The following is an 18,778-nucleotide window of genomic DNA, read 5'->3' as shown; positions in this document are numbered from 1 at the left end:
ATCTTGCACATTTTGCAAGTATTGCTATAAAGTAGATATTAGAATTGCTGGGTCAAATGGTATTCACAGAACTGCTCCGAAAAAAATTTTGACTTTTTTTTTTTTTTTTTTTTTTTTGAGACAAGGTCTTGCTCTGTCGCCCAGGCTGGAGTGCAGTGGTACAATCATGTCTTGACTGCAGCCTTGAAATCCTGGGCTCAAGCAATCCTCCCATCTCAGCCTCCCAAAGTGCTGGGATTCCAGATGTGAGCCACCATGCCTGGCCTAAATATTTTGACTTTTAAGCTAGGTCTGGACCTCAAGTAACCTATTGTGGATACACCCCTTTGCTATTACCATTATCTGTGACACAGACGCTGCTATTGTGTCTTCCTGACTACAAGGCAAGACTAACAAAAACCAGAATCTTCTGGCTCTTTTCAGTCACGCTCTAGTGAGCTAGTGCCTCTTTCATGTATCCACTGAGGGACAAAAAGATAAAATGACCTAGTGTCCCAGGATGCCAGCTTAAACTTTTGAGTAAATTGATGCTATGATAATATACACCAAATGGACTCTGTGGCTCTAAGTACCATCCACTCCAGATTGAGATAACCTCCTTTCCCAAGTAGAGAAAGGAGATTCTAACCTGGAGGTGAGAGCCATTTGCATGTCTTACCAAAAAATGTCCCATTCAGAATGCGCTGACATTGGGAGACATTAGGTTAGAGCAGTGTTTCCCAACCTTGGAACTGTTGACATTTAGGGTGGGATCATTCTTTGCTGTGGGGGCCGTTCTGTGCACTGTAGGATGTTGAGAAGCATCCCTGGACTCCACCCATCACAACTGGCACTTTCCTCCTCAGTTGTGACAACCAAAAATGTCTCCAGGCAATGGCAAATGTCCCTTGAGGGGCAGAATCACCCCAGTAGAGGACTACTAAGCTAGTGCTTATAGAAGACCCCAGCTCTAAATCAGATTATGTTCAGATTCTGGCTCAGCCACTTTTTATGTGACCTAGGACAAAGTACCTAAGTTCTCTGCCTCATTTGGCTCATCTGTAAAATATAGATATTAATAGTAATATTTACGTCAATTGGTTGTTGTTGAGATTAAATGAGATTATTAATGTGATGCACTTGGCATAGTCTTTGGCAAAAAAAATAAGTGTCGAAAGTTGTTAGGTTTATTAGTCATAATCTTTATTATTATTAAAAAAAAAATGGAGGGGTGGAAGAAAGGGTCCCATTGTGTATCCTGGAAAAAGGATGAGGATAATGCATATCTGAAAAAACATCAAAGGACAAGGGGCTCATAACTCTTGGAACAGGCAATGGGAAATGGAAATGTGGAGAAAACATTAAGTGCTATGATGGAAGACAATGGCATTTGGTTGTCTCTCTCTGTTCCTTCTCAAGTTAACATTTGGAAACTAGAATTTGTGGAAAATAGACTTCGGCAGCAGAATTAGGCATTTTTAGGAACAGGATAAATCACTGTGGGGAAATATTTTATTGTATTACTCTTGTTAATATGAAGTTAGTAAACTTTCAATAGTGTGTTGAATGCTTTTATCTTAAATAATAAAATATATTCAGTGCTAAAGCAGCTGTATTGTTTTTGATATTATTAAGTAGAAAAATTTATCTGTTAGGAGCTTTGTTGGGTTGATTTTCACCTGATACCCTCTTCTCCCACCAAAGATCTAACTTTCATAAATTCTGGCAATAGAAAAACAAGTCATCATGTTAAGCTAGGTCTGAACCTTAAGAAACACACTGTGGCTGCATCCCTTTGTTATTGCCATTATCTGTGATGCAGATACAGCAAGACAGAGTGGCATCCTGGACGGGACTCCAGATGGAGAGTATGAGTCCAGGGTTATGTCTTTGTGTTGCCAAGCTGCACCTTGGCTTGTCACTTCTTCCCATTGTGCCTCAGGTTCTGAGCAGATGGAATTAGTTTAGCATGTCCCAACTATATTCTGGGGAATTCGAGCGATATAGAGAGATGGTCTGAAAATTAAAAAAAAAATAAAAAATAAAAGGAGGTGAGATTATAGCAAGTATATTTAGGAGGTACTCCGAGTTATGATTTCCCCTCTGCAGGACTTCTCTATTATTCTTATTGTTTATTGTGACTACTTAAGGTGAAGCTACCATGCACAACTTTTTCAAATATATTTGATTATGGAACAGCTTGGAAAATCCTGCATTAAATAATTTATGTGTCCCTTGCAGGCATAAAAATATTCTGATTTCTTTTGAATTAATCTGTCATCATGGCTGTGACAAATTACCATAAATTTAGTGCCGTAAAACAATACACATTTATTATCTTAAAGTGCTGTAGGTTAGAAATCTGACACAGGTTGCACTGGACAAAAATCAAGGTGTTGACAGAGCTGCATTTCTTCTGGAGGCTCTAAAACCACCCACACTCCTTAGCTCATGGCCCCCTTCCTCCAGCTTCAAGGCCAGCAATATTACATCTCTTAGATCATTATTCTATAGTCACATCTCCCTCAAACTCTGAATTCTGCTGAAAAGGGTTGTCCTATTTTAAGGGCCTGTGTGGTTAAGTTGGGCCCACCTGGATAATCTAGACTTCTGTCCCCCTCTCAAGGTTATTAACTTAATCATATGGGCAAAGTCCCTTTTGCCATGTAAGGTAACACATTCCCAGGGTCCAGAAATCAGGGTGTGGAAACCTTAGGGGTGAGAGATATTATTCTGCACTACCTATCCTAGTGGCTTCTTCCATTTCTCAACCCTGGAGGGTGTGGGGTCGTGTTCTGTAGAGCCAGGAAGAAGTTCAGCATTTGTTCATCTGCTTTTGACCCTAGCAACTCATGAAATGTGCAATGACTATCTTGTAAGGGGTATTAAATTCTTCTGGCTTTTCCTCACCCAGTAAGCAATAAAATCAAAGAGGACAAGAGTAATTAAAGCAAGCCTATTGAACTATTTTGTGTAGCATTCTTTTTAGCTTCTCTTCTGATATAGGCAAGAATATCTCCCTGAAAGGAACTAGACTCTGAACTGTACTTTAACAAGTAAAATTGCCGTGCTGGATATCAACAATTAGTCTTTAGAGTTAAAATATAAACATAAATGATTAAGTTAGTTAATCTACTCTTTGTGGTATAGCCATTACAGGGCTAATTTAAAAAAAAAAAAAGAATACTAGAAACCTCTAAATTTTTCAAGACACTCATATTCATCAGACTGTAAAAAGCAAAAGAAACTGAAGGATTGTGTTCCTTATCACAGCTTGGAAAAAGCTCTGATGGCTGATCTATATGAAGTGGAAACATTGCATGAGTTTTCTTGTAATTGTTGATATCTCATGTGAATGGAACGAGGCGGAAAACAAGTTTTGCACTAAAATAAATGTTTGAATCTTGCTATTTGGAGTCATGTTGTCTACGTTTTTTGTTTTTGTTTTTGGCTACATAGTTACCATATGATCCAGCAATTCCACTTCTAGGTATATACCCAAAATCATTGAAAACCTACGTTCACACAAAGTGTGTATGAATATTCACAGCAGCTTTATTCATACCAGTCAAAATGTGGAAACAACCCAAATGCCCATCAACTGAAGAATGGACAAGCAAAATTTAGTATATCTATACAGTGAATATTATCCTGCCATAAGAATGAATGAAGTAATGACACATGCTACAATGTGGATGAACTCCAAAAACATGCTAAGTGAAAGAAACCAGACACAAAAAGCCCGCGTATTATATGATTCTACTTTTATATTAAATGTCAAAAACATGCAAAACCATAGAGACAGAAAGTAGATTAGTGGTTCCCAGGGGCTGGGGTGAGAGGGGAATGGGGAGTGACTGGGTATGGGCTTTCCTTTTGGGGTGATGAAAATGTTTTGGAATCAGTGATGATGGTTGTACATTATCTATGAGTATACTAAAGAGAAACACAGAACTATACACTTTAAAGTGGTAACTTTTATGGCATATGATTTTTATGTCCAAGCTCTTCTATTATTTTACTATAATTTATTTTTGAAAATGTAAATTTCAATATGCTTCATTGCTCAGAGAAAGCATGATTTTCTATACATCAGAGCAAAAGTATTTACACAGGTCTGTGAAATACTGTGTAATTTATCATTTTAAAAGTCGTATATTGAGGAGAAAACATTTTTGAAAAATAAATCTGAAAAGTGGCAGCTAGAAAATCAGATGTGAACCAGTAAGTGCAGATGGCTTGTTTTCACATCATACCTGCATTTGGTGTCATACTTCATGTTGGTTTCTCCCTTTTCAATTTTCCCTTTTACATGTTTGTCTCTTAATAATAAAAGTCAGGAAGCAAGATTTTCTTTTTTTTTGCATTTTTACTGGAAGTGATTTTAGCTACTTTAAAATAAATGTCCTAAATATAAATATTCCCTGCTGGTCTTGTTTCCATGCTAATAGACAGAAATGATTTTCTGTATAGACAGAATTGCTACTCTCCCTCAAATTTTTTTCAACCAGCAAATATACAAAAGCACAAAATGTTAGTGCTGTTTCTATTCTTCCAGAACCTACAGTCTAGCCAGGGAGAAAAGGCACAAATATAGATAATCAAATAGCTTTCCAATGTTTAAATAAGAGTCAAGAAAATAGCTGAGATGGGGCAGGGTCGGGGGGAGATGAGTGTGATGGTTACATAGGAGGGACGTATCGGTGACGTTAGAGTTTTCTGGAAAAATAGCTGACATTTAAACATTCCCACCCCTCCTCTTTCCTCCCTCAATGAGACATCACAAGTGATTGTCTAGACATCTCAAGGGTCTAGGTCATTTGGAACCTTGAAAGAAGCAGATTCGCCTTCTTTAACAAACATAAGGTGAATTTCCTTTGGTCATGTTTCGGTGTTCCTTATAGGTCCATAGTAAACTTGTTTGTGTTTTAGATGGTATGATTTTCTTGTTAATGTGATGATTCATTTGTAATGTCCCTGTAGGGGGACGACAGGGCTTCTCAGAGGAGGTGATGCTCAGTAAGCATTACAGGGTGAGTAGGAAGGCATGGGGAAGCCATTTGGGCTGAGAGCACCCCTCACCCTCACCATGAAGTCCTCTGGGCTCTTTCATGTGGCTGAAATTAAGGGATGTGAAGTAAGTGAGGCTTGGTGAAGCCCAAGAGCTAAGCAGTGGCCAGATCTTGAGCGATCTTGTGTTTTTACCTCAGAGTTGAGAACTTCATCTGGAAAGCTAGGAGCCTCAATGATGGCTTTCAAAAGGGAAGGGACAAGATGAGTTTTGCTTTGTAGGGAGAGAGAGCCTACAAGAGTGTGGAAGTGCTGGTGGACATTCCCAGAGAGGAAGTGTTAAAGGAAAGGACAGTTTTTAATGAGGTGGGATCCACAGAAACTGGTGACTTTCTGAGTGTGAGTAGGAGAGACATAGGAAGCAATGTTAAAAATGATTTTGCTTCAGTTTTCCTGGGTCACTGCAGGGAACCCATACTGATGTATTTGAACCACAGAATCATTGCCCCTAATTTTATTGTGTGTATTTTCAAATAATTGGTTTACTTAAAGCAAGATGCATTTGCATATGTACCCTTTACCCACTGTGTATTATCACCTACCTATTATAAATATTTGTCTATATAAGATAGAAATATGTCACATATATAATTCATCATATAATAAATATATAATAGTCAAGAGATACATATATATTACTTTAAATACATTAAATATAATAGATGTAGAGATAGTTAAATCTATTTAATATGGAGACAAATCTATAATGTTTGTAGTTTTTAATTACAAGTTTCTCAGGCCGGCCATAGTGGATTTGATAGGCATCACTCTAGTATGAATGTCTTTTCTTTCAAGAATACTTGGAAGAAATGCTGATTCCTAATAAGTAGCTCATACCAAATACTAAAGTCCATGCTACTGATTTCACTTTTTCTCCCTGAGCTTTTTCTCATTATGTGCGTAAAAGAAAATTAGACATTGAGTGATCTCTGTGGACCCATCTGCTCATACATATAGAGATGTCACAAACATAGTTTTAAAAACATGTGGTTCCTGGACACAGGAAGGGGAGCAACACACACTGGGTCCTGTCCGGTGGTGGGGTTGGGGGAGGGAGAGCATCAGGATAAATAGCTAATACATGCTGGGCTTAATACCTAGGTGATGGGTTGATAGGTGCAGCAAACCACCATGTCACATGTTTACCTATGTAACAAACCTGCACATCCTGCACATCCTGCACATGTACCCTGGAACTTAAAATTAATTAAAAAAAGAAACAGAAAAAAAATGTGGTTCCTTTGCTGTTTGAAATAGTGAAATGCTCCACCATGAAATGTGAACATTGTCATCCCCTATGTCATATATCTGGTGATTTCTTTTCAGTGGGTCCAGATCTGGGGTCGGCAAACTTTTTCTGTAAAGAATCAGATAGAAAACATTTTAGGTGTTGCGGATCATACTGTCTGTGTTGCAACTACTCAACTTTGCTGTTGTATCGGAAAAGCAGCCACAGGCAATAGGTAAATGAGTGGGTGTGGTTGTTTTCCAATAAAATTTGATTACAAAAATAGGCCTGAGGCTGTCCTTTGCTGACCTTGCTTTAAGTCAACAGTTGCCACCTCAAGGTCAAGGCATGCCTCAGTCAATGTGTTAGAAGTAATTTATTACCTATAATAATTAAGTTACAAACTTTAGAATATTTGTAAGAAAACTAAATGAGAGAGAATTAGAGGTGAGCCTAGAACCACCTCATACAGTTATTTTGATGAATTTTCTTGAGTAGGAGAGCAAGGTGCAGAAAAGTAGCATAGGATAGTGGTTAAGACCACAAACTCAGGACTAAGGTCCCTGAGTTTGAATTTCAGCCATGCCACTTGCAATATGTGTCCTGGGACAAGTTACTTGACTGCCCTGTGCTTTGATTTCTTCATCTATAAAATGGGCATATTAATAAACCTCACATTTTAAGATTGTTTAATGATTAAAACCATGAGTACACCATAAGGGACTGGAATAATAATGGGTACACACTATATGTACAAGAGATGATAGTCATTCCCCACATATCTAAATCTTTTGGATTTAGATCCAGGACATAGCTCTCAGCTTATTTTATCTGTGCTGTGAGTCACTGATGAATAATCCTTACTGTGCACCACTAATTAGTAGTTGTGGTGACTACAAATTTTTATGTTGCTAATGGGTTGTAATTTTGTAGTTTCTTAGGTTAAAAAAAAAATCTACCCATAGATGGATACTTAACAAGAAAGAAGCAGCAAAACTCTGTGTAGAAAATGTGAACGTGCACAAATCAGTAATGCCCATGAGTGAAAATGACATGGGAACATGTTGTTAGGGTACAACAGTTAAAATTACCAAAAGGTCAACAAAGCGATTATGTACTTGAACATTGGACATCATGTTCTTTATGTTCATATCACTGAATTCTGGAATTCTGAGTCTACTGGTTTTTTTTTTTTTTTACAAATGAAATAAAATGTAGCTATGTTTACAGCATACCCTTCCTTGTCCATCCTATTAATATTAACTGGTGGCATGGAGGTCAAGAAAAATGACTCATTAAAATAAAAATTTTTAATAATTTTTAAAAATCAGATTACCATATAATTGATTTTTTTGTAACTGTTTTCAAAATGGTCTTCATATTGCCACGTTAATTTATCAAATACTTGGAACATGCTTTTAGGGATTTCATGACTTTCTCCTTCAAAAGTTGGCCCCGCTATTTGCTTTATTTACCAAAAAAAAAGGGTGAGGTTTGGGGAGGGGTGTAGGGAAAAAGCAATCAAAACCTGGGTCTATCAGCGCATGTGACACTTTCATTTATCATAAGTGTTACATGCATAGCTCTCTCCTCCCTACAGGACTATTTTTATCTCCACTTTACAGAGCAGGTAATTGAGGCTTAAAAGGGTTGGATACTCACATGGCTAGTTATATGCTGAACTTGAATTCAAACACAGGCAGCCAGAAGGAGAGTCCTCCCTGTAACCACTGTGCTATAACACTGCATCCCATTTGAATGAAACAGTGGCAAAATGAACAGATAAGATGAAAGCTGCTTAACTGTGCTACTGTTCAAAATATTCCCCATCACATCTATGGCAGAGCTCATGGAAAGTGACATCTGGATCAAGCCTGTGCACGTGAAAAACAATTTTAAATTATGGATGTATGTGCTTGGAGACTTAATCTCTTAATTGGTAGCATTGTTAAGTTTTCTTTCTGCTGTCAATGGAAGAGAAAGGAAAAAAAGAATCTGAGCTTTGAGATGAGGGCACGTTATGCTCTCGGTGTGAGAGAAATCTGGCAGAATCAGTCAATGAAGGAATATATGGAGAGTGCAGTCATCACATGAGTATGTGGAAGGGTGCAAGAAGTGAGGAGTGGAGGCAGGAGGGAGGGAAGCAAAGGTACATGACAAATTCTTAGTGGAATTTGGAGAAAAGTTATGGATCCTGGAAAAAGTTCAAGGAATTTGTCTTCCCTGATAGTTTCATTAAGCTCTGGCCATTACAATGGTTCTCAACCTGGACTGCACCTTAGAATTTTGGGGAAAGCTTTATAAATATGTCATTGTCTGAGCCCCAACCCCAGACAGTCTAATTGACTTGGTCTATACCTGTGCTGTCCAATACAGTAGCCACTATCCACCTGTGGTAATTTAAATTTGAATCAATTAACATTAAATACAATTACCAATTCAATATTCAGTTTCTCTGGCCATATCTCAAGTGCTCATTAGCCACGGGTGGCTAGTAGCCACCTTAGCAATTAGTACTGTTAACAAAAATGTCCATTATTATAGAAGAGTCTATTGGACCATGCTGTTCTTGGGGAGAGGGACATGGTCATAAAAATTTTTGAAAACTACAGCAAGTAATTATAATGTGCAATGAACTTAGAGAACTGTTGGTCCTTAGAGAATATGTTTGTTCTAAAATGTATCACCACTTGTATCTGAGGTCATTTTGCTTTGGAAGATGATTCTGAAAATATCATTAATGCTAGACTTTTTCTGCAGCCTAGAAATGTAGCCGCATATATTTTTATTTAAAGCAGCTTGCTTGCTCATTTACTCTACAAGGTTTAGATGAGTTAACTACCAGACTGCAACTAAAAATGAATAACTTGCTTTTCCCCACTTAGAATGAAGTGGTACAACAATTCATGCAGATTTTGAATTACTTATTAAAAGAGTTTAATAGGATAAATTATCTTACAGTAAAACCGACAGGCTCATTGTCCACAGCTCACATTTTAGGCAACAGATTAGAAGCAATGTCTATATATTTGATGATATCCAAAATTAATTTATTAACTTAATATGTTTATGAAGTCGCATGTAATTTTGAGGAAATTGTTTTCCTTTCTCATTAGAGAAGAACCCCACTGAGAAGAGACTTTTGCAAAGTGCCAAAGTGCAATTGATGAAACACAATGTCACCAAATATAGCATTGAAATGAGAAAGTGGAAAGGAATTCACTTTGGCATTTTTTATTTTGCCTAGTTTGTTTGGCCTAAGAGTTTTCAAACTCCTAAATACGATATTCTTCTATCCTTAAGGCTTGTTTTATATCCTGCTGATTTGTAAATATCTGACTTGGGATTGGGTTCTTCAGTTTGAGGTGACAGTACTTCAGCATCCCTGTATCTTTTAGGTAATCTTGCTCTGAAATCCATTCCATGTTTAATGAGCAGTGAATATACCCATAACAGAATAAATGACCTGCCCTACAAAGAGTTCACATGACATCTTACCTAGAATGAATGCCCTCTTATCTGAGTTTCCTTCTTATTTCAAGAAACCTGAAGCATCCAACCTTATAACTCAGCATTCCTCACTACATGAGTAGAAGGAGCAGCTACAAAATAAGTACCATTCTCTGCAGTGTGGTAGAACCAGCGACATACAGATTTCTCCATAAGAATCAAGATAAAATGCTTTTCTCTAGGTCAACCCTCCTGGGCACCTAAAATGAGATGCAAATTTCACACTCTGTACTCAAAGGTATTTCTCCAGCTATAATCTTGGGCTTAATTTTCTGGGGATCCATATTTATTGGAAAAAGAGAGGGACTCTCATAAAGAAAGAATTCCTAGAGTCAGCTTGTTTTATTGCTGCCTAGACTCGCTTCTTATCAGTTCATTCCACAGGTAGAGCCTCTGTTTACCGGTTACATTGTAGACTCAGTTTGCTTCCCCTCTTTATCCCCTTCCTATCAGTTCTGCACCACTCGGCCTCATTCATCTTTCCTAAAACATCTCTTTCATGGTGTTACACCCCTACCTAAAACTGAGAGTGGCTAGTTCTACTTGTAAAGGATCTGGCATCCAGGAGGTTTTCTAACATGGCTGTTCCTTTTTTCTTTAAATGAAATACCTGTCCCTCTCCTTATTCCTGGAGGTCATTGCCCCATCTATTGGCTTTCTTTTCTCTGTTTCATCCTGGTGCCCTGCCTCTGTTTCTGCATATTTCTGTGTCTCAATTCCACAGGGCTTTGAGCCCTGAGCTGTCGTCTATGTATTTACCAAAATTCTCCCAGTTGCAGAGAGGCCTTCCAGTCTCTGTTGGATGCTCTGTGTCATACTTACTTTGTTTATAGGTCTTCCAAGGAAGTGAATAAAGAAAAGGTTGCTGGCATGCTGTGATATTGCCTAGGGATTAAAATTATTGCATTTGAAAACAGACTGCCTGGGTTTGAGTGCCAACTCTTTACTTGCCAGTTGTGTGACTTCTGGCAAGCTCTTTACGCTTTACGCTCTCTTTGTTTCAACTTTCTTATCTGCAAAATAGAGATAATTCTAGTGCCTGCCTCCTAGAGGATAGCATATTCATGGAGACAATAAGTACTCAGTAAATTTTAGTTGTTCTTTATTGTGGTTTTGACTGTTTCAGATTCATGGTCTTAAATAGCTTTCCAGTTACTAGATTTGCTTTGATGGTAGAGTTTAGATCTGAAGGATCCAAAACATTCTCTCCGTGCAAATAGGTCACAGTAGCATCAGAAGGACGCTAGCAAATAGACCAAGGTCAGGGTGCTAGGAATGGGAAAAGGACGGACAGCTACAGTTAAGGAAGCAAATGGCAGCAATGAGAGAATATACATTGGCTTATCACCTAGCCCCTGGAAGTTCTGAGCAATACAAAGATAGAGTCTGATGGTTAAACTGATGGTACCACATTTTCACTGAGCACTGTAAGGCAGCAGATGAACTAAAATGTCTCTCACAATTTGCATTTTTATATACAGTCTTAAAAAAATATTAAGACCTTACATGCGAACTCTATGCTACACTCAAAAAAGGTTACCAGGACCAATGGAAGGTTTATCAGTAATGAATATAATCTAAATGAAATTTCACTGTGCCATTTTATTAGAGTCAGTCATGATTTTGAAAGATAAAAGCATTACCTATTTCTAACCATTGGCTATATATTATTCAAAATCTGAAGGATGTCATTAGAAATATATTTGTCTTCTTTTATATTAAAGACTTTCTACATGCTCAGCAAAACAATATATAAAGAGCAATTTTTACTTTACCATCCAGTTGATCAACTACTCTCTTTCCAAGTGAGAATGTAGGAAGGGACGAAATGAGTCATGATGTCGTTCAGTGGGGAGAAGTATAGGAGGAGTTTCAAGCGCAAGGGCTCCAGATCAGGCTGCTTAGATTTATTATCTGTGTTCATATGGGAAGTTCAGGAAAGTGAGGTCAGCTGCTATATCAGATACATCCCCAAATTTCACAACATAAGTCTATTTGTCATTCATACTGTTAGATTGGCCACAGTTGGTGGGACAGCTGTGCTCCAAGCAATGATTCTGAACCTGGGCTGCTTCTTCCTTTCATTCAGCTGGAGGTAGGGTGGGCTGGATTTAGGTTGAGACACTGGGGCAACTAAACCTTTCACGCTGGCTATATTGCCTCTCCACGTGGTCTCTTCAACATAGTGGCTACACCTATGTCATGGGGGCTCAAGGGTCCTATGAATGCAAAAGCAGAAGTTTCCATGCCTTCTTATGTCTCAGGTCCAGAATGGGCTTGGCATCCCCTTCTGCCACATTCAGTTGGTTAAAGTAACTCATAGAGCCAGGCGGGCTTGAAGGGCAGGGGACTACACTAGGCAAAGAACACTGAAAAATGTGGTCCACTCCTGGGACTACCACACATGGCTATGCAGGTTGCCTGGATGCTGTCTCCAGGTTTTTATGGACTGGGGCTAGAAATGAAGCTTGTCACTTCCTCTGACATTCCATTAGCTAGACTCCAGTCATATGACCACTATTAACTGCAAGAGAGGCTGGGAAATGTAGACTAGCTGAATGCCCACGAAAAAGGGGCTACGGGCTTCATGAGCAGTCAGTGTTTTTCTCACTGTGCGCCATCCATTTCTGTGCCTCCATCACTTCCTCTATAAAATGAAATTGTTGGAGGCAGTGAATACATGGCACACATAAAGTGCTTAGCACCTAATACATGCTCAGTAAACTTCTACTGTTATCATTCACTATTATGTAGTGGCTATTTGATTTTATTCCATCTAAGTAAAAGCACACCGCACTGGATACCAGGCTAAGGAATTTGGACTTTGTCCTGGAGCTAAGGAGGAGACATCAAAGGGTTTTAGGCAAAAGAGTACTGTAATCAGAAATGTGTTCACTCAAAAAGTTTGACAGTGATTCTATGATATTTTTGCCTTAAATGTGCAAAATATCACCAGTGATATAAACAGAAATAATCCAGAATAAGAGCCAAGAAGAAGGTGGAATGAATGCTTAATGGCATAGATTCTTAGGCTATAAATTGTTTCTTGGTATGCTTAGATATGGAGAGTTAAATGGGAAAAAAATGACCATTGTGCTCTCAGCATTTTTTGTGATTAGCAAAACTCTTCCACAGATGGAACCTTTTAATTGCTTCCTGATATTTATTTCCAAGGCTCTTTCAGTGACTCTTTGGTCTCTTATTGGTTTTACTTAAAGAGTTGTTATTTAAATCTTAAAAAGGATTCCTTATCTTTATGTTTTGTTTTTCTGGTTTGAATGCATTTTCCAAAGAATACCAAATATACACACCTTCTCCATTATTTCTGCACTTCCTCTTAAGGCCTGCCTTGCTTCCACTCTTAAAACAGACTAGGAATTTCACAAGATGTTGTCTCTCGGGATTATTTGAGATTATTCACTTAGTCACCTTCTTACGAAACATTTATTGACCTGACAGTGTATGTCTCCATCAAATAACTGATTTAACAGACCACTCTAGTCTTAGGTAAACATTCTTATTTCATCACTGTCTCTTCCTTATTAGATACTTATAACATGGCTCCTACTAGTACTGACTCTGAACTGTGGTTTTGTCTTCCAGTTAATTTGTAAGTTCATAGTGGTTGGGATGACAGCCGCATTACTTATGAGCTGTGAATCTTTGAGCAAGTCACTTAACTCCTCTGCGCTTCTGTTTCCTCATCTGTAATATGAGGATAATAATGTAACCTACTGCTAAGAATTATTTTGATGGTTAGATAAGTCAGTGCCCACAAAATGCCTAAAACAATGCCTGACACTTAGTAAGTGCTCAGTCAGAACTACATGTTGCTGTCATCTATTTATAAACTAAAGGATCATTTGACTAATAATAAAAAATGAATTGCATATTTATCAATTTCATGTGAAATAATATATTAAGATATTAGATATATTGATATTAAGATATTAGATATCTTTAAATGAGGATGTAACTTCCATTGATGAGTATCCAGTATGAGCCATGTTGACTGTCTACTGGAATAATGCGTATTTTCAACATCAGAGTTTTTAGGATAGTGGTGGTGGAGGTATGTGCAGTAACAGGTAGATTTTACTCTGAATCTCTGTTTAAGTTTAATCATTCTAGTAAAGAAAACCACCTGGAATATTTTACTGCTTTAAAATTCCTTCCTTAGCAGCAGCAGCAGCAGAGGCTATGTGTGGCTTACATGATTAGTTTCACAGAATCCTAGTAAAAGCATACCGAGTCCTTAATTTTGAATCAGCAAGATCTTCCATGAAATCATTTCCCGGTTTGTAAATTATAATCACAGTGATTCTTTTGTTGGAATTCACTTGAGACCCATGAGAGAACTATAACTTCCTATTGACTGGGAAACAAAGATGTCTTTTCGAGTTGTATTTGGTTCAGTGCCATGTGGAATGCATGGAGATCAAGGTACTTCGCGATTGGAATTAATCTTCCCTTTTCTCTCTGCTCTTCATGGATGCCACCCCCAACCCCCACCCCAACCTGAACCCTCTTAGATATGGCCATGTGGGTATATTCACTCTGACCTCCACACCCTCTGTTCAGGAAATGAACAACTTCTCAAGGACTGCTGTCCCACAAAGAGGATAAAATACAGAGCATGTGTTATGCTTCAGTGTGAAAGAGAATGAAAACTTTTGCTTTTTAGTGTGTGTGGCTAGTGTTAGAAAAATGGAGTCAGTAGTTTTAAAATATAATTTAAGAACTGAGAATTTGTCCTAAACAAAGAAGGCATCCTATGTGCTTTATCTTGCTCTCAGGGGTCTCACCAGTGGCTTCCAACATTCTTTGGTTGATTCCTAATAAGGACAGTTTGCACAGTTACAAGCCAATTACCGTTTGTAGATCCCTGTGGAAAAGAGGATTTTTTTTAGAGGAATCCTTTTCTAACTCGAGTATATTTCTTCAAAATACTCTTATTAAAATAAGAACAGGAAATCCAGTTTCAATTTCTCTCATTCTTTTTGTCCCTTCCCTCCCCTCTTTCCTCCTCCCCAACTCTCTCTCTCTCTCACCCTCTCTCTCTCTCTCTCTCTCACACACACACACACACACACAGGCACACACACATACAAACACACGCACTCACTCATTTGTGCACTTACTCAGGGACACAGCCTGCCTCTGTTCTGAAAGGACAGGAACTTCTCAATGATCCGATGAAAAGATTGCATATTTTTGGTCCCAGGATTCACAGTAGCGGAGGTCTCTGGCAACAAAAGGTATCGTGGGAGTCACAGCTATGCCAGCTGGGCCATTTCTCAGACATTCAATATGATCTGCCATTTCAGGATGCATTTTTTACCAAAAAAATAATTTTTTTAAAACAGACTCAACTTCCTACTCCAAGCTTAGTTCAGTTAGATTAGAGAGGACAGCAAAGACGCGGCTGATTATAATTTATGGGTAAGCAATATAAATATCTATACTTACACTACTTTTTCAGAAAACAATTGTGATAAAATTTTGTGATTCTTTCACATCCATCTTGTGATTTAGGAAGAAAACTGGAATGATCAGTGTCTGAGATGTGTGACAGCTAAAAACTATCTGTGTCAATATGGATTTATGAGAACCTTATTTTTAGATTAATGATGTTGTGGCAGCTTGAAATGAGCAAACTCAAGCAGAAAAGGATTGTGTCATGATTAACAGAACAGCATAATTGAGCTAATTTCTGTAAAAGATTCGGGCACAGGCTGTTTTGAAGTGTGAAAGGGTAAAGTGGTTTATCTTTCCCTCTTAACTTCTTGAATATGGGTGCAACATTTTAGTTGCTGTGGCTGTGATAAATATGGGTTTAGGGGAACAGTTTGGATATTATATAAGGCTAATAATAAATCGGATGTGCTTGTGCTGTCTTTTGCAAAAGAGGAAACTTTAAGCCTCTGAATTTTTAAACACTGTCTGGCTTTCATTATTATAAGGGTATGTCTCATAATGAAAGGGCTTGGTGGTGGAAAGAGGGGAACATGACCCTGATGTCCCAGATCCCATTATGCCACTGCAGCTGCTTTGCTCATTTGTAAAGTTAGAGGTTTGGATTGGTTTATCATGAAATGTTATGAAATACATATAGTGGTTATGAGTCTAAATTCCAGAACCTAAAGCCTGGCTTCAAATCCTAACTCTGCCACTTAATTGGTGTGTGCTCTTGGCAAGTTACTTAAGTTCTGTGCCTCAGTTTCTTCATCTGAAATATGGGAATAATGATGGTAACATAGTCCTTAGGTTGTTGTAAGAATTAAATGAGATAATATAAATAAAAGGCTTAGAACAGTAACTAGCAGAGAGCGGACCATCTATAAATGTGAGCAGTATCTTCAAGGTCTAATCTATCTCCGGAGGTCGTTCTAATTTCAGTAAACTAAATTTAATTAGAGAAAGACAAGTAGAACCATCAGCTGCTGGGCCTGTCATTAAGAAATTTCTAATTCATGCCAGTGTTTCCAGTTTTTGCAACCCTGAGATTTGTGCAGGCCATCCTACCTTCTTCCTCCCATCCAAGACTCGAGAGAAGCTTAGAACTGAGAATTAAATTGATGGCCATTAGAAAAGTCCACAATTCAACTGGGACTACACAGAAATGAAATTGACCTTTTGCTCTGACGTTTTTGCCCTTGAGCACTTCCAGTATGTCCCCTCTATGCTAACCACTGGAAAGGTTCTTTCCACTGGAAACAAGATGTAAGTGACATTTGTTTTTTTAGATGGTGTTAGCCCAGCCCTGGGTTTGACAATGTTCATTTCTACTTCTTTAGTTTATCGGTAACCCAGGTGAACAGGCCATTTGCAGATAACCACTTCTATTTCATGCTAGCATTTGCATATTTTCTAACATGCTAAATTATGTTGTTTGATTTTTTTTTTACAGGCTCTCTGGGATGTTTCTCAGAGACAAAATCTTAGGAGAGGAGGAAAATAGTGATGGCAAAAGGCAGATCCTAATCATAGATGTGTCTTTACTTTTAGTCCAGTCCAGGGGTCAGCAAACTTTTTCCATAAAGGGCCAGATGGTTACCTTTACGGAAGGGCAGCTTCATGGACTGTGCAGTCTCTGTTGCAACAACTCAACTCTGCAATTGTGGCCTGTAGGCTGCCACAGAAAATAACAATGAATGAGTGTGGCTGTGGTTTTCATAAATCAATAAAACTTGATTTATGAAAACAATCAGTAGGCAGTACTTGGCTCCCCGGCTAGTCAGCTTGTATCAGCAAAATCCCTATCATCATCCCCATTTCATAGATGAGGAAAATGGGGCATGGGGAATGTAAGTAGCTTGCTAAAAAGCCACATGACTGGCTAGTAAGTGGCAAAACTGGGACTCAAACTCAGGCAGCCCAGCTTGCCACCCCTTGCTTTTAGCCACCAGGCTATGCTATACCTATGTCAACCAGTCTCTGCCTGGGCTGCTGGGCTCCCAAAACCTGCCTGGCTCATTCCCTCACCTCCTTAAGGGTTGGTGCAAAAATCATGTTCTCTGTAAGGCTGTCCTGGTAGCTCATGCAGCACTCCTATTCCCCTCACCCTGTGCTACCTCCTTCTCTATCTCTTATCACCTTGTAAAACTTGCTGTGTAATTCAGCACACATTTCTTAAGAGTTTTTGGTGTCTCTAATACTTCCAAGTTAAGATGCTGTGTTAGGTCCTTCTTGTATCACCATAAAAATACCTGAGACTGCGTAATTTATAAAGAAAGGAAAAGAGGTTTAATTGGTTCACAGTTCTGCAGGCTATACAGGAAGCATGGTGGTGTCATCTGCTCAGCTTCTAGTAATGCCCTTGGGTAACTTGTACTCAGGATGGAAGGCAACGGGGAGCCAGCCTGTCACATGGTAAGAGCAGAAGCAAGAGAGAGAGGGAAGAAGTGCCACGCCCTTTTAAAAAACCATATCTCACATGAACTCAGAGCAAGAATTCACTATTGCAAGGACAGCACCAAGATATTCATGAGGGATCCACCCTCATGACGCAAACACCTCCCACCAGGCCCCACCTCCAACATTAGTGATTGTATTTCAACATGAGATTTGGAGGGGACAAACATCCAAACCACATCAGATGGTGATGCAAATTTAGAGTGGTGATGATTAATATTAATTATAACTTAAATTTCCATTTATTCAGGTCTTGTGGGAGCTTATAAGCCTTCCACAAGAAATTCATTTGTATTGTCTGATATTATCCCTACAAACTGAGAGTTAAGTCTTGTTCTTTTCTCCATCTTAATAATGAGAAAACCGATGATCAGAGATTTTCTGAATCTTACCAAAGAACTGCCATCTATCTGAATCCAAGTCTTCACCACCATGCCAGTGAGACTCAACTTTTATTATGCAAAAAGTAAGACTCATCTGGGGATGCTGCTTTATAATGGAGGTGCTTGGGACCTATTCCCTGTGACTCTAATTCTCTAAATCTACCTTAGAGCCGAAGGAACCTACATGTTTAACAATGATCATCTGCCCATGTGATTCCGATGCCTTGGGTCCACAAACCACATTTTGAACAGCCCTGCCTCACCCCTTGTTTGGCCCTGGGGAGTTTACAGTTGGATGAGATTAAAGAGATGCTGCAGTTAGAGACTAGCCCCAAGGATGTAATAAAACAATGTGGTGTAGAACAAAACCAAAATTATTTCAATCAATTTTATTTCATGGGAAAATCAAGTCTGTAAAGATGCAACTTAGCTCAAAAGAATGACTTTCTGAATAAAGCATAGATATTAGATTGTTTGGGTTTTAGTTTGTCTTTTGCTTCTTTTTTTCTAAACATAGAGACATATACTTCTGGTGGGAAGGAAATCTCTTTAGTTAACACTTTTGGTGAGTTGTTCTCCAGTTAATCAAGACTCTATTGTTTTCAAACTTTTTTTGGTTTGCTTCTTTTAATTAGGTTTTTAGTGTTTGTACTTATTAATACTAGCTTAAAATAAGCCCTATGATTCTGTTTAT

The 18,778-nt window shown here is 38.4% G+C and overlaps 1 protein-coding gene across 6 annotated transcripts in view; it reads left to right on the top strand.

Moving 5' to 3' along the window:
* The window catches only part of ARHGAP6 (Rho GTPase activating protein 6), a 525,552-nt gene that overhangs the window by 382,377 nt on the left and 124,397 nt on the right, over nt 1–18,778 (top strand). The window contains exon 1 of one of the 6 annotated variants that reach the window (XM_063601880.1): nt 14,924–15,045. The exons of 4 other annotated variants lie outside the window; for them this stretch is intronic. In XM_063601880.1, the coding sequence (XP_063457950.1) occupies nt 14,983–15,045 (63 nt within the window). In that variant the 5' untranslated portion in view covers nt 14,924–14,982. Of the gene's footprint in view, nt 1–14,923; nt 15,046–15,100; nt 15,230–18,778 lie in introns of those variants that run through there. One more of the 6 variants, XM_055106118.2, reaches the window with a different exon arrangement.

Source organism: Pan paniscus, chromosome X (genome assembly GCF_029289425.2).
Source record: "Pan paniscus chromosome X, NHGRI_mPanPan1-v2.0_pri, whole genome shotgun sequence".
In the NCBI taxonomy this organism is placed as follows: Eukaryota; Metazoa; Chordata; class Mammalia; order Primates; family Hominidae; genus Pan; species Pan paniscus.
Note: the sequence above shows the minus strand (reverse complement) of the source record. Positions and strands in the feature narration are given on the sequence as shown.